General features: G+C 46.2%; 2 protein-coding genes across 2 annotated transcripts in view; one reads left to right on the top strand and one right to left on the bottom strand.

Moving 5' to 3' along the window:
* Positions 1-780: 780 nt before the first annotated feature.
* On the bottom strand, positions 781-4,936 carry EMC6 (ER membrane protein complex subunit 6). Its single transcript, XM_015826500.1, has 2 exons — positions 4,838-4,936; positions 781-1,717 (listed from the first exon to the last, which is right to left on the bottom strand). Exon 2 carries the CDS (start codon positions 1,664-1,666, stop codon positions 1,334-1,336), a length of 333 nt encoding a protein of 110 aa, XP_015681986.1. The 5' UTR covers positions 1,667-1,717; positions 4,838-4,936; the 3' UTR covers positions 781-1,333.
* Positions 4,937-5,421: 485 nt separating this feature from the next.
* Positions 5,422-14,183, top strand: part of TAX1BP3 (Tax1 binding protein 3) — a 17,918-nt gene continuing 9,156 nt past the window's right edge. The window contains exon 1 of the mRNA XM_015826499.1: positions 5,422-5,481. Within this exon, the coding sequence (XP_015681985.1) occupies positions 5,443-5,481 (39 nt within the window). The 5' untranslated portion in view covers positions 5,422-5,442. The remainder of the gene's footprint in view (positions 5,482-14,183) is intronic.

Raw genomic sequence — 14,183 nt, 5'->3', positions numbered from 1 at the left:
GCACCAAGGACCCCAACAAACTGGCATTATCCTTCTGGCCTCAGTTGCAGCATTACGTCTTCTTAATTTAACCTAGCACAGGGGTAGGCAACCTTGGCCCCTTCGTGATTCGTGGACTTCAACTCCCAGAATTCCTGAGCCAGCATGAGGGAACTGTGGCCCCTTCAGGACTTGTGGACTTCAACTCCCAGAATTCCTGAGCCAGTATGGGGGAACTATGGCCCCTTCATGACTCGTGGACTTCAACTCCCAGAATTCCTGAGCCAGCATGGCTCAGCTTGGAAACCTCTCCCTTTCCCCTCAGCATGGCTGGCTCAGGAATTCTGGGAGTTGAATTCCACGAGTCATAAAAGAGCCAAGGTTGCCTACCCCTGGGATAGGGAGTAATACATTATCTTTCCGATTCTTTTTCTCGAATCCAGGGCATGTAGGCCTGCAGTCCTACATGCAGTACCCCAGGCGTCTCCAAAGTCTCCCACTTTTTAAGACGTGTGGACTTCAACTCCCAGAACTCCTCAGCTATGGCTGGATCAGGAATTCTGGGAGCTGGAAGTCCACAAGTCTTAAAGGTGCCAGGTTTGGAGAGCCCTGTACTACGTTGGGCAGGGACGAGAAACCTGGGTCTCCACGGTTCTTGAACTGATGGAGATTGAACATTAAGATCCAGCATCAATCACCTTTGGCCACACCGGCTGGGTTGTGAACATGGAGACAGCTACAAATATTTTCCCCCCCCCACTTTCCACAACAAAGCTCCCACTGAACTTGTTGCAAATGTTTACTTGGAAGTAAGTAGTAGCTCCAGGCCGAGTGTCCCTCCCTCCACACACAGCCTGCCTGTAACCAGGCTATGAAAACTGTTGTTTTTTTTCCTTCTGAAGTCTTTCAACCGAGGTGCACACAAAACAGATCAAGCACTGAATATTGATGTAGAATTTTTTCCCCCCCCAAAAAATTGTAGATTTGGTTACACTGCAGTTCAAGTCTCCGAAGGTTGGCTAAGGGAGTTAGAACAGAATTCTAGAGAGAGGGAGTAAGTCTGGCTGAGGGATAAAACGAGAAGAACGGAACATCCTCTGGACTGGAGGACAGGTTATTTACACATCATTTTAAAAAGGTTTGGGGTGGGGTGGGGTTCACATTCTGTTTTAATTAGCAGGATTCTACAGGCTTGCGTTCTGACATACGTTAGGCAGCGGGCGGAGAGTGCAAGCAGCGGGCCAGGACCCTCAGTTTTAGGGCATCAGAGAGGAAGGGACCCTGCCTGGGCCACGCTCCTCAGAACTGTTCTGGCTATACCTTCTTCTTCCTCCTCCTCCTCCTCCTCCTCCTCCTAGTAAACATGCACCATGCCATAGAGGAAAGTCCAGAAAAGAATATAGGTGAATAACCCCCCGATCAGCCCCCCGGTAAAGAGAGGCCTCCGGGATTTAAAGTACTTGTTCCATCGCCGTCCGGCTTTTAAGACCAAAAGCACCGAGAGCAAGACGGAGGCCAGGAAGTAGAAGACGAAGCCGTAGAGGCCGTTGAGGCCGAGAATGCCGGCGGTGGCCCCCGACAGAGCGGAGACGGAGGTCCTGCAATAATCCAGGATGGCTGCGTTGCCCCGGACGGCTGCTTCGCTGATGAACTGGGGGCCTTCCCGTTTGGCCACCACGGCGGCCATGGCTGCGACTGGGAGTGGCGGGGCAGCTCCCCTCCGTCAGGGCTGTGCTTTCTGCGAGGAAAAAAATGGAATCATTCACGGATGCAGGTTTTGTTTCTTGGAAAACCCAAGATACTGCCCTTCAACGGAGCCGGGTAACAAATGAGAAACAGATTTTATTAATCATTACAAAGTCATTACTAAAAGCCAACAAGGGTTTGTCAAAAACAGATGATGCCAGACAAATCTTATTGCATGCTTTGACCAAGTGACAAAATTAGTGGATCAGAGGAATGCTGTGGACCTAATTTACTTGGACTTCAGTAAGGCATTTGATAAAGTAGATTACAACCTACTACTTGACAAGATAGAAAAATGTGGGTTAGACAGCATCACCACCAGATGGATCTTAGCTGGCTGACCAGCCGTGCTCAGTGTGTGGTCCTCAATGGAACCGCATCTACATGGAGGGAAGTGTGTAGTGGGGTGCCCCAGGGCTCTGTTCTGGGCCCAGTGCTCTTCAACATCTTCATCAACGATTTGGACAAGGGGATAGATGGGGAACTCATCAAATTTGCAGACGACACCAAGCTGGCAGGAATAGCCAACACTCCAGAAGACAGGCTTAGGATACAGGAGGATCTGGACAGACTTGAACACTGGGCGCTATCTAACAAAATGAAATTCAATGGTGAAAAAAATAAGGTTCTACATTTAGGCAAGAAAAACCAAATGTACAGCTATAGTATAGGGGGTACCTTGCTCAATAGTAGTAACTGTGAGAGGGACCTCAGAATCCTAGTGGACAATCACCTAAATATGAGCCAGCAGTGTGCTGCAGCTGCCAAAAAAGCCAACACAATGCTAGGCTGCATTAACAGAGGGATAGAATCAAGATCACGTGAAGTATTAATACCACTTTACAATGCCTTGGTAAGGCCACACTTGGAATACTGCATCCAGTTTGGTCACCACGATGTAAAAAAGATGCTGAGACTTTAGAAAGAGTACAGAGAAGAAAAGCAACAAAGATGATCAGGGGACTGGAGGCTAAAACATATAAGGAACGGTTGCTGGAATTGGGTATGTCTAGTTTAATGAAGAGAAGGACAAGGGGGGATATGATAGCAGTGTTCCAATATCTCAGGGGCTGCCACAAAGAAGAGGGAGTCAAGCTATTTTCCAAGGTGCCTGAAGACAGGACAAGAAGCAACAGGTGGAAACTAATCAAGGAGAGAAGCAACCTGGAACTAAGGAGAAACTTCCTGACAGTTAGAACAATTAACCAGTGGAACAACCTGCCTCCAGAAGCAGTGAATCTCAAACACTGGAAGTTTTTAAGAAGAGAGTGGCCCTATGTCTGAAATGGTATAGGGTTTCCTGCCTGAGCTGGGAGTTGGACTAAATGACCTCCAAGGTCCCTTTCAACTTTTGTTCATTATCATCATCATTATCTTTATTAAAGAGGTCAAGGTGGCGAATATACCCAAAGCACTTTTTCTGTTTTCCCCACCACCATCACCCTGTGAGGTAGGTGGGTCTAACAGAGAGTTACCCAGCTAGCTTTCATGCTTAAGGAGGGACTAGAACTCAGTTTTGGGTGATTGGCTCAAAGTCATCCAACTGGCATTCATGGTTAAGGCAGGAGTAGAATTCACTGTCTTCTGGTAATTGGCCCAAAGTCACCCAGCCACTTTCATGCTTAAGGAGGGACTAGAACCCACAGGCTCCTAGTGATTGCGTAAAAGGCCTCCAGCCAGTTTCATGCCTAAAGGACTAGAATTCACCATCTCCCATTTTCTAGGATGGTGCTTTAACCACTCTAGACCCAACTAGCTCTCAAATTTATGTTAAGCATAGCCCTGTGGCGATTAATAAGCCACTTAAAAGAACTGATCCAGGAAAGTAACATGAGCATTTGTGTTTGAAGTAAAAGTTGACCCTCCAATCGATTCCAAAATTAACCAGTGGAACAACCTGCCTCCAGAAGCAGTGAATGCTCCAACACTGGAAGATTTTAAGAAGAGACTGGACAGCCATTTGTCTGAAATGGTATATAGGGCAGGGGTAGGCAACCTTGGCTCTTTTATGACTGGTGGACTTCAACTTCCAGAATTCCTGAGCCAGCCATGCTGAGGGGAAAGGGAGAGGTTTCCAAGCTGAGCCATGCTGGCTCAGGAATTCTGGGAGTTGAAGTCCACGAGTCATAAAAGAGCCAAGGTGGCCTACCCCTGGTATAGGGTTTCCTGCCTGAGCAGGGGGTTGAACTAGATGACCTCCAAGGTCCCTTCTGACTTTATTATTATTATTATTATTAGCAAGCTGCCTCCAGAAGTTGTGAATGCTCCAACACTGGAAGTTTTTAAGAAGCGACTGGACAGCCCTTTGTCTGAAATGGTGTAGAGTTTCCAGATGACCTCCAAGGTCCCTTCCAACTTTTTATTTTTTTATATTATTATTATTATTATTATTATTATTATTATTATTATTATTATTATTATTATACTAAGTACTACTACTACTACTACTATTATTATTATTATAGTGTAGCTGACAGGCAGAAATTCAACAGGGCTCTTTCATGCAGACTTAATGCAAACTTTCAGATTTTCCTTATACAGGTCGTCCACGACTTACAGCCGTTCATTTAGTGACCATTCAAAGTTACAAAGGCACTGAAAAAAGTGACTTACAATAGGTTTTTCACCCTCATCACCATGGCAGCATCCCCACGGTCATGTGATCAAAATTCAAACTCTTGGCAACTGGTTCACATTGCTGAAGGTCACAGCGTCCTGGGATCACGTGATCCCCTTTTGCAACCTTCCAGCGAGCAATGTTACTAACTTAACTGCAGGGATTCACTTAACTGGCATGAAAGGTCGTAAAACGGGGCAAAGCTCCCTTAACAAGTTTCTCACTCAGCCACATACATTTTGGGCTGAACTGTGGTCGTGAGTTGAGGACTTACCTACACAGTAGCAGGAAATGGAAAGGGGACATTAAATATCTGTTTTTAAAGCAGAGAAGCCCCCCCTTTGCCCAAGCCAGACCCCCCTTTCAGGCCCCTGTAATGACGTCAGACCCGTGGGAAAGTTCTCACTTAACGACGTCAATGCTGCCCCAATTTATACAAATTAAAAGCCTCCTTTTTTTCTTTCCTCCCGCGTTTAAAGCCAAAATTCCTCTTACCTCGCTACGTATTTTCTCCTCCCAGCTGCGGCCCAACCGGTTTCGCCTCCTCCGACCTCACCTATAAAAAGGCAGCCGACGCCATCTTGAAACAGAAAGGATTCTGGGAGCGACGGCGTTCCCACGCTCTCGACGTCGCAGCCGTTCTCTCCGCGCGCCTTCCATAGAGTCTTGGCAACACCCCCCCCCTCGATAGCCCTTTCGGCGAGGCGTTTGGAGCCAGCCATCGAGAATGAGAGGCCTAGAGCGTCGCCAGTCTCCGCTTAGGCCGGATTTCCTTCCTTGTGAAACGTGAACACGTCCTGGGAAGAAGAAGGAAAAGAAAAAAAGCTTAGGCTCCGCCCACTGTGTTAACCTCTCCCCCCGAAGAGGCTGGAGGAGGAGAAGGAGAGGAGAGGAATAGGGAGAAAGGGGCGTGGCCGGCGAGGGCGAGGTGGGGGGGGAAAAAGGCGCGCGAGGGGGCGGGGCCTGACAGGGCGGTGGGCGGGGCCGCGAGGGAGGGGGCGGGGCTCCCGCCGCCCGCTCCCTCCGCTTTTGTTCCGCCGGAGGCGAAGCGACCGGAGCGGCTTCAAGCGGCGGCGGCGGCGGAGGCGACTCCCGGAGCCATGTCCTACATCCCGGGCCAGCCCGTCACGGCCGTGGTGGTAAGCCGACCTTCCCTCCCCTCCGCACTCGTCGGACTACAAAGCCCATCCTCTGCGGCCGGAGGGGATGATGGGCACTGGAGTCCAAGCCCCCCGAGAGGGAGGGGTGGGGTGGGGTGGGTGTGTTTCCGTGTCGGCCCTGGGTTTCGTTTGCGCCTTTCCCGCCGCCCCAGCCCGTTCCCACGACCTGCAGACACGTGTCGGGCTCTCCCGGGGAGGAGGGGGAAACCCTGGCGCGCGGGCGTGGTCCACACGTGGAAGGAGGGAGGGAGGGAGGGGGGGAAATCGGGCTTGTTGGGGTCTCGGGGACTGGGAATGGAGCCCGAGGAGGGAGCCCCAGCCCCGTCCCCACAACCTGGCGTGACGGGGGAGCCCGCAGCCTTGCCGGGCAGGCGCTGGCTCTCCGGCTTGGCAGGTTGAGGACGGGTGGACTTTAACTCCAGCCGGTGATTAGTCACCTCCCGGGCTTTTTTGTGGGGGGAGGAAGGGGAAAAGTCCGGCCGTCTGAAAGCGGCTGGGGTTGAGAAAAGTCCCGGGACAGGTTCCCTCCTTCGGTGCCCGCAGCTTTTCCCCCGTTTCTTTGGGGTCCTCCAGGGAGCCTTCCATCCCCTTCCTCCTTCCTCCTGCTCTGCTCCCTCCTTTCCTCCCTTCCTCCTTCTGCTCTCCTTCCTTCCTTCCTTCCTTCTTTGATCCATTTCTCTTTCTTTCCTTCCTCCTTTCCTCCCTTTCTCTTTCCTCCCTTTCTCCTTCTGCTCTGCTTCCTTCCTTCCTTCTTTTATCCATTTTTCTTTCCTTCCTTCCTCCTTTCCTCCCTTTCTCTTTCCTCCCTTTCTCCTTCTGCTCTGCTTCCTTCCTTCCTCCTTTGATCCATTTTTCTTTCCTTCCTTCCTCCTTTCCTTCCTTTCTCTTTCCTCCCTTCTTCCTTCTCCTCTGCTACCTTCCTTCCTCCTCTGATCCATTTCTCCTTCCTTCCTCCTTTCCTCCCTTTCTCCTTTCTTCCTCCCTTCCTCCCTTTCTCTCTACTTCCTTTCTTTCTCCCTCTTTTTCTCCCTTTCTCATTTCTCCCTTTCTCTCTTCCTTCTGTTTTTCTTTCCTTCCTCATTTTCTCCTGTTCTGCTCCCCTCCCTCCCTCCCTCCCTGCCTTTCTTTCCATCTTTCCTTCCCTTTCTCCTCCCTCCCAGCCTTTCTCCTTCCTCCCTTCATGTTCTTCCTCTCTTCCTCCTTTTCTTCCTTTCTCATTTCTCCCTTTCTCTCTTCCTTCTGTTCTCCTTCAGTCCCTGCCTTTCTTTCCATTTTTCCTTCCCTTTCTCCTGCCTTCCTCTCTTTCTCCTCCCTCTCCCCCCCCCCCCCACGAAAACAGCCCCATCAGTTGGGCTGGGCTGAGATAGAGGGACGGACCCAGAGTCACCCATCCGGCTTTCATGCCTAAGGCAGGACTCGAACTCCCGTCTCCTGGTTTCTTCCTTGGGGCTCTTGGGCCTCCCTTCCATCCTCTCTTCTCTTCACTGAATCCCCTTCGGCCTGTCCTCGCCAAGGGGCACAGCCTGAAGACTCCGCCTCATCTTGGCCCCTGTCCTTGCTTCAACCCGCCTTGAGGTGCTTTGATTCGCATCTTATACAGCTAATTTCCCAGCATGACGGGGTTAAAGGCAGCCAGGGCAGCTAGTCCTCAGCTTAGCGACCGTTCGAAGTTCCGACAGCACTGAAACAAAGCGAATTAACGACCATTTTTCACCCTTAATGACCATTGCAGCATCCCCGTGGTCACATGATTTACATTCGGATGCTTGACAACTGACTCACATTTATGACGGTCGCAGCATCCTGGTTGTGTGTGTGTGTGTGAGATGTGATCGCCTTTTGCGAACTTCTGACGAGCAAAGTCAATGGGGGGGGGAAGCCGGATTCACTTAACAACCGGGTTTCTAATTTAACCACTGCAGTGATTCACTGAACAAACTGTGGCGAGGAAAGTCGTAAAAGGGGGCAAAACTCACTCGACGTAAATTTTGGTCTCAGTTGTCGTAAGTTGAGGACTGCCTGTCTTTCACTCTCTGCAAGAAAATCGACCGTTCCCAGGAGGTGGCTGAAAAGTCTTTCTTGAAAACCTCCCATTTCTGCAATGGGATTCTGTCCAATGTCTTCTTAAAAACCTCCAGTGACGGAGCGCCCACGATTTCTGGTGGCAAGCTGTTCCACTGGTTAATTGTCCTCACTATTAGGAAGTTTCTCCTTAGTTCCAGGTTGCTTCTCTCCTTGATCAGTTTCCACCCATTGCTTCTCGTCCTGCCTTCTGGTGCTTTGGAGAATAGCTTGACTCCCTCTTCTTTGGGGCAGCCCCTGAGATACTGGAAGGCTGCTATCATGTCCCCCCTCGTCCTTCTCTTCATTAAACTGGACATACCCAATTCCAGCAACCTTTCCTTGTATGTTTTAGCCTCCAGTCCCCTAATCATCTTTGTTGGTCTTCTCTGCACTTTTTCCAGAGTCTCAACATCTGTTTTACATCGTGGTGACCAAAACTGGATGCCGTATTCAGTTGTCATGGTTGTCCCAAAGGTGTTTTCCCCCCAAAAAACCAATAGGACTTTCTAGTTTTGTTTTGTTTTTTCCTTGAAAATGTTTCGCTTCTCATCCATGAAGCTTCTTCAGTTCCTTTTGAAAAGCACCTTTGGGTCCTTTCTCCAAAAACAAAGTGTGGAGTCAAACACTGGAAGTTTTTAAGAAGAGACTGGACAGCCATTTGTCTGAAATGGTATAGGGTTTCCTGCCTGAGCAGGGGGTTGGACTGGATGACCTCCAAGATCCCTTCCAACTTTTTTATTGTTGTTGTTGTTATTATTTAGTGAGCATTCAGAGTTACAGCGGCACCGAAAAATGTGAGTTGTGACCGCTTTTCACAGTTATGACCTTTGCAGCATCCCCAGGGTCACGTGATCAAAATTCAGACGCTTGGCCACTGGTTCATACTTACGACAGTTGCCGTATTCCGCGATCACCTGATTCCCTTTTGCGACCTTCTGACAAGCAAAGTCAATGGGGGAAAGCCGGATTCACTTAACGACCGGGTTACTAAGTGAACAACTGCAGGGATTCCCTTCACGACGGTGGCAAGCAAGGTCGTAAAATGGGGCAAAACTCAACTTAGCAACTGTCTTAGCAATGGAAATTTTGGGCTTGGATTGTCCTTATAAGTTGAGGACCACTCGTATGCCTTCCTCAGAGGGTTGTTGTTGTTTTTTTTGAGGGGGGGGGCAGGTTAGGTTTCCTCTTTTCCTTCTGAAATCTGCCCCTGTTCCATATCCCCATTAAATGTCGATGGACATTCTCCGTCATCCAGGTCATGGTTATCCCAAAGGTGCTTTTTCACGAGGCAACTGGACTTTCTTGTTTTTCTTTGAAGACGTTCGCTTCTTATCCCAGAAGCTTCTTCAGCTCTGACTGGGATAGTGGGGAATGGAAGGATTTATACTCCTTGCAGACAGCCGGTCATTTGCCTTCTTTTAGAGAGGCCTTGAGGCCACTTGGAGGTTTACCTGTGTCCTCAGAGTCACTTGAGCAGTGCAGATGGGTGTGGAGCCATCTTGGAACCGCTGAAAGGACCGCGTTGTAGACTGGACATAGATGATGTCGTATCCCTCCCCCTCTATTGGGAGAGGGCTGTTCAGTCTTGACCTAGATGGCCTCTTTGACCCCTCTTTCAAGCCAGCGGTCCTCTCTGTCCAAAAGGTGGACTTTGCTGTCTTCGAAAGAGCGGCCTTCGTCTTTTAAAGGCAGGTGGGCTGCTGAATCTTGTCCTGATGGGTTTGTTCTGCTATGTTGTGCCACGCATTTGTGAAGTGGTTTTGTTTCCCCGATGTATAGATCTGCCCCATGCCAGGGGTCTTCAAACCTGGCCCTTTTGTGACTTGTGAACTTCAACTCCCAGAATTCCTCAGCCAGGAGGCTTTAAGACAGGGGTCTTCCAACTTGGCCCTTTTATGACTTGTGAACTTCAACTCCCAGAATTCCTCAGCCAGGATGCTTTAAGACAGGGGTCTTCCAACTGGGCCCTTTTAGGACTTGTGGACTTCAACTCCCAGAATTCCTCAGCCAGGATGCTTTAAGACAGGGGTCTTCCAACTGGGCCCTTTGATGACTTGTGGACTTCAACTCCCAGAATTCCTCAGCCAGCGTGCCTGGCTGAGGAATTCTGGGAGTTGAAGTCCACAAGTCCTAAAAGGGCCAAGTTGGAAGACCCCTGCCCTATCCATATCCCCACTACTTTCCCTCGACCTGCTTGAGTTTCCTTTAAAATCCTGAATTTGAATCTTGAGTTTGCCTGCCCCACAGTCCAAATCTTAGCCCCTCCTTCTCTTCATCTCTGGAGAATTAGATCATTTTGAACTCAATTCCTCTTTTAAACCCCTCCGGGGGGAATGTCTGGTTTACTTCACGCAATAGCTAGGAGGAATGAAATGTGTTGCAATCATTGGACTTTATCGTGTGTGAGTTATGATTAGTTCAGTTTTCTGCATGCAGCAGATTAACACATGTTTTGTTCTAAAGGAGTGAATCATACGTTGGATTAGCTCAACCGGACGAATGTTGTTGCTTTCCCCAAAACCTTGTGCGTGCATAGCTGCTCATTTCTTACCTGTGGGATTAAAACGAACAAAAATGATTTCATAGGTGTAATGTGAAGGATAGACACTTAAAAAAAAAAAAATCCAGGTTGTAAGAACCAGCTCTGCTGCAAAATTCAGGGAAGTGCTATTAGGGAGTGAGTCAGCCCAAATTGGTCATTTTGGTAGATGGGCTGTTTTTATTAATTTATTTATTCAGAGCTGTTAAGGAGAGGTTTAGTTCAAATACATTATTTTGGTAAATGGGTGGTTTTATTAATTTATATTTTAACAGCTGTTAGGGGGAGAGGCTCAGCCCAAATTAAGTCATTTTAGTAGATGAGTAGTTTTATTTATTAAGAGCTATTAGGGAGAGACTCAGCCCAAGAGTGGTTATTTTGATAGACGGGTGGTTTTTATTAATTTATTTATTAAGAGCTGTTAGGGAGAGAGTCAGCTCAAAATCATTTTGCATGAGTGGTTTTATTTATTAAGAGCTATTAGGGAGAGACTCAGCCCAAGATTGGTTATTTTGATAGATGGGTGGTTTTTATTAATTTATTTATTAAGAGCTATTAGGGAGAGAGTCAGCCCAAATTGGTTATTTTGGTAGATGGGTGGTTTTTATATTTATTTATTAAGAGCTGTTAGGGAGAGAGTCAGCTCAAAATCATTTTGCATGAGTGGTTTTATTAATTTATTAAGAGCTATTAGGGAGAGAGTCAGCCCAAATTGGTTATTTTGGTAGATGGGTGGTTTTTATATTTATTTATTAAGAGCTATTAGGGAGAGAGTCAGCAAAAATTGGTTATTTTGGTAGATGGGTGGTTTTTATTAATTTATTTATTAAGAGCTATTAGGGAGACAGTCAGCCCAAATTGGTTATTTTGGCAAAGGGGCGGTTGATATCGTAAAGATTTGTTTAATGAATACACGCTTAGAGGACAAGGAGACAAGAACTATTTTGCCCGCTGCTGAAAATCATAAAAATCAGGATTCATGAGAAACTCTTTAAACTCCATTACCTGAAGAATTTGAAACTTTAAAATAATCCAGTTAAAGTTTTCCTCAGGGATTATTACATTTATGATCTGTTTTTCAGTTGATTTTGCCAGCTTTTCTCTCCAGCCCCCTCACAGGTTTGACAACGAAATAAATCAAACTTGGTACCTGCACATTTTCAAGATGTATTGGACTATCTGTAATGGCATTGCATGCATGAGGTATCTTTATATACATTTGATTTTTAATGACCTCATGCGGGCCAGACGGGGACAGCCAAAGGGCCGGAGGTGGCCTGGGGACTGTAAAATGTCCAGGTCTGGTCTAGATCAAGTGATCCCTAAGCATTCCTGGCCAAATAGGGGCTTATAATCTGGCCTTTTGTGGTCCCAGGCCAAGAGTTTCACTCTGACATTGTCCCTTATCTTGTCACTAAAGTAGGAGAAGCAAAGAGAAGGGTGAATCCTGGCCAGAAAATTAGAAATATTGCAGAAGAGTACTAAAGACATTACAGCCCTGTTTTTCAAATGTGGCCACTTTAAGGTGGGTGGACTTCAATTCCCAGAATTGAAACAGGCTGGCTGGGGAATTCTGGGAGTTGAAGTCCACCCATCTTAAAGCAGGCTGGCTAGGGGATTCTGGGACTCGAAGTCCACCCATCTTAAAGCAGGCTGGCTGGGGCATTCTGGGAGTTGAAGTCCACCCGTCTTAAAGTTGCCAATTTTGTAAAACACTGCTTTATAAGCAAAGTGAAAAGGTGGGTCTCACCCTCTCAACTTCTTCGTTAAATTTAACCTTTCGCAGTATCTAAATGGCTGATATGGTTGCTAAAGATAGAAAGGACTTATCTCATCCTACAAGCGAAGCATTGCAGTCCAAAAAACACACTTGCTGCACAGATTTCTATAAGAAAGTATTTCTCCCACAACACCGGAGACACATCCCTTGTATGTCTAATCACACTTGGCCAAATAAAAGTGTTCTGTTCTATTCTACAGGTGGTCCTCCGTTTGCAACCACAGCTGACCCCCAAATTTTTGTTGCTAAGTGAAATATTTGTTCAGTGAGTTTTGCTCCGTTTCATGACCTTTTTTTTTTGCCACAGTTGAGTGAACCGCTGCAGTTGTTATTAAGTTAGTCACACGGTTGTTAAGTGAATCTGGCTTCCCCTACTGACTTTGCTTGACAGAAGGTTGCAAAAGGGGATCACGCGACTCCCGGGACATGGCGACCGTCATAAGTATGAACCAGTTGCCAGGCATATGAATTTTGATCACGTGGGGATGCTGCAATGGTCATAACTGTGAAAAACTGTCATAACTCACTTTTTTCAGTAACTTTGAACGATATTCTATTCCAAATTCTATTCTATTCCAAATTCTATTCCAAATTCTATTCTATTCTATGCTATTCTATTCTATTCTATATTCTATTCTATTCTAATTTTATATATTCTATTCTATTCTAATTTTATATATTCTATTCTGTTTAATTCTTATTCTATTCTATGCTATTTGTTTTATGCTATTTTCTGTTTATTCTATATTCTATACTATATTCTATTCTATTCTATTCATTCCATTCCAAATTCTATTATTCTAATTTTATATATTCTATTCTATTCTATTCTATTCTATTCTATTCTATTCTATTCTATTCTATTCCAAATTCTATTCTATTCTAATTTTATATATTCTATTCTATACTGTACTATTCTATACTATTCTATTCTAATTTTATATATTCTATTCTATTCTAATTTTATTCTATGCTATTTTCTATTCTATTCTATTCTATTCTATTCTATTCATTTCTATTCTATTCTATTCTATTCTATTCTATTCTATTCATTTTCTATATTCCATTCCTGTTCTGATTCTGTTCTGATTCTGTTCTGTAATTCTAGTCTATTCTATTCTATTCTATTCTATTCATTTTCTATATTCTATTCCTGTTCTGATTCTGTTCTGATTCTGTTCTGTAATTCTAGTCTAGTCTACTCTACTCTACTCTAATTCTATTCTAATTCTAATTCTATTATTCATCTTAAGTCTCGGAGCTCAAGACGAGCAGTTTTGCAGGAATGTGGACCCTCCGAACTTCAGAGTTTCTTTGCTTTGTTTTTAAACATAGATTCCTCTGCTTACTCCCTTGGAGTTCCAAGAGAGACACCTTCCAGCTTTTTTTTTCCTTTCTCCGAAAAAAGAAAGCACATCTCCTCCAAAATGAGAGGAAAATTGGCATTCTGGAAGCCGGTCGCTTGCCAGCCCTCCTGGCAGCCACCTGTTTTTAAATGCCCGCAGGATTCCTGCTCTGTTTTCAGACGCTTCCAATTTGCCAGCCGGCCGTCCATGCTGGCAAGGGCCTGGTCTGCTTTTATCTTTCTTTCCAGCGAGCTCATAATTCATTTGAGCCTCGGGGGGAGGAAACACATAAATGGGTCCTTGTTTATAAGAAACTCCAAAAAAGCCCCGGCTTCTTCTTAACTAGACACTTGGCCCCTGGAGGGGAAAAAAAACCCATCTTCTCTAAAGAGAAGATGTGGGAAAAGGGGGCACGTTGCAAAAAAAACCCCACCCAGTTGATCCTGATTGTTAGGATGCCACACACTGCCCACAGTCTTTGCGGCAGGCTCTCTCTCTTTTTTTTTTTTTTACGAAATTTTATTAAGTTTATATAGATGAGGAAAAATAGGAACAATACAGGTATGGTAAAGGGAGGGGTGGAAGGAAAGGGGGAGGGGAGGGGAATAAGGAATTAGGGTAAAATAAGGATAGGTACAATCACATATTTCAACAAACAAGCTACCGTCCGGATCATAATAGTGAGTAAATATCATATTCAACCATTTTTACCAAAGCCTAGACCAGGGGTAGGCAACCTTGGCTCTTTTATGACTCGTGGACTTCAACTCCCAGAATTCCTGAGCCAGCATGGCTCAGCTTGGAAATCTCTTCCTTTCCCCTCAGCGTGGCTGGCTCAGGAATTCTGGGAGTTGAAGTCCGCGAGTCATGAAGGGGCCATAGTTCCCCCATGCTGGCTCAGGAATTCTGGGAGTTGAAGTCCACGAGTCATGAAGGGGCCATAGTTCCCCCA

Source organism: Protobothrops mucrosquamatus, unplaced genomic scaffold (assembly GCF_001527695.2).
Source record: "Protobothrops mucrosquamatus isolate PMUCROS unplaced genomic scaffold, P.Mucros_1.0 scaffold3155, whole genome shotgun sequence".
NCBI classification, from domain to species: Eukaryota; Metazoa; Chordata; class Lepidosauria; order Squamata; family Viperidae; genus Protobothrops; species Protobothrops mucrosquamatus.
This window is presented reverse-complemented; position numbering and strand designations above follow the sequence as displayed.

Bases quoted from the DNA above. Each gene is read 5' to 3' on its own strand.
- EMC6 (XM_015826500.1), bottom strand. From the start codon at position 1,666: ATGGCCGCCGTGGTGGCCAAACGGGAAGGCCCCCAGTTCATCAGCGAA.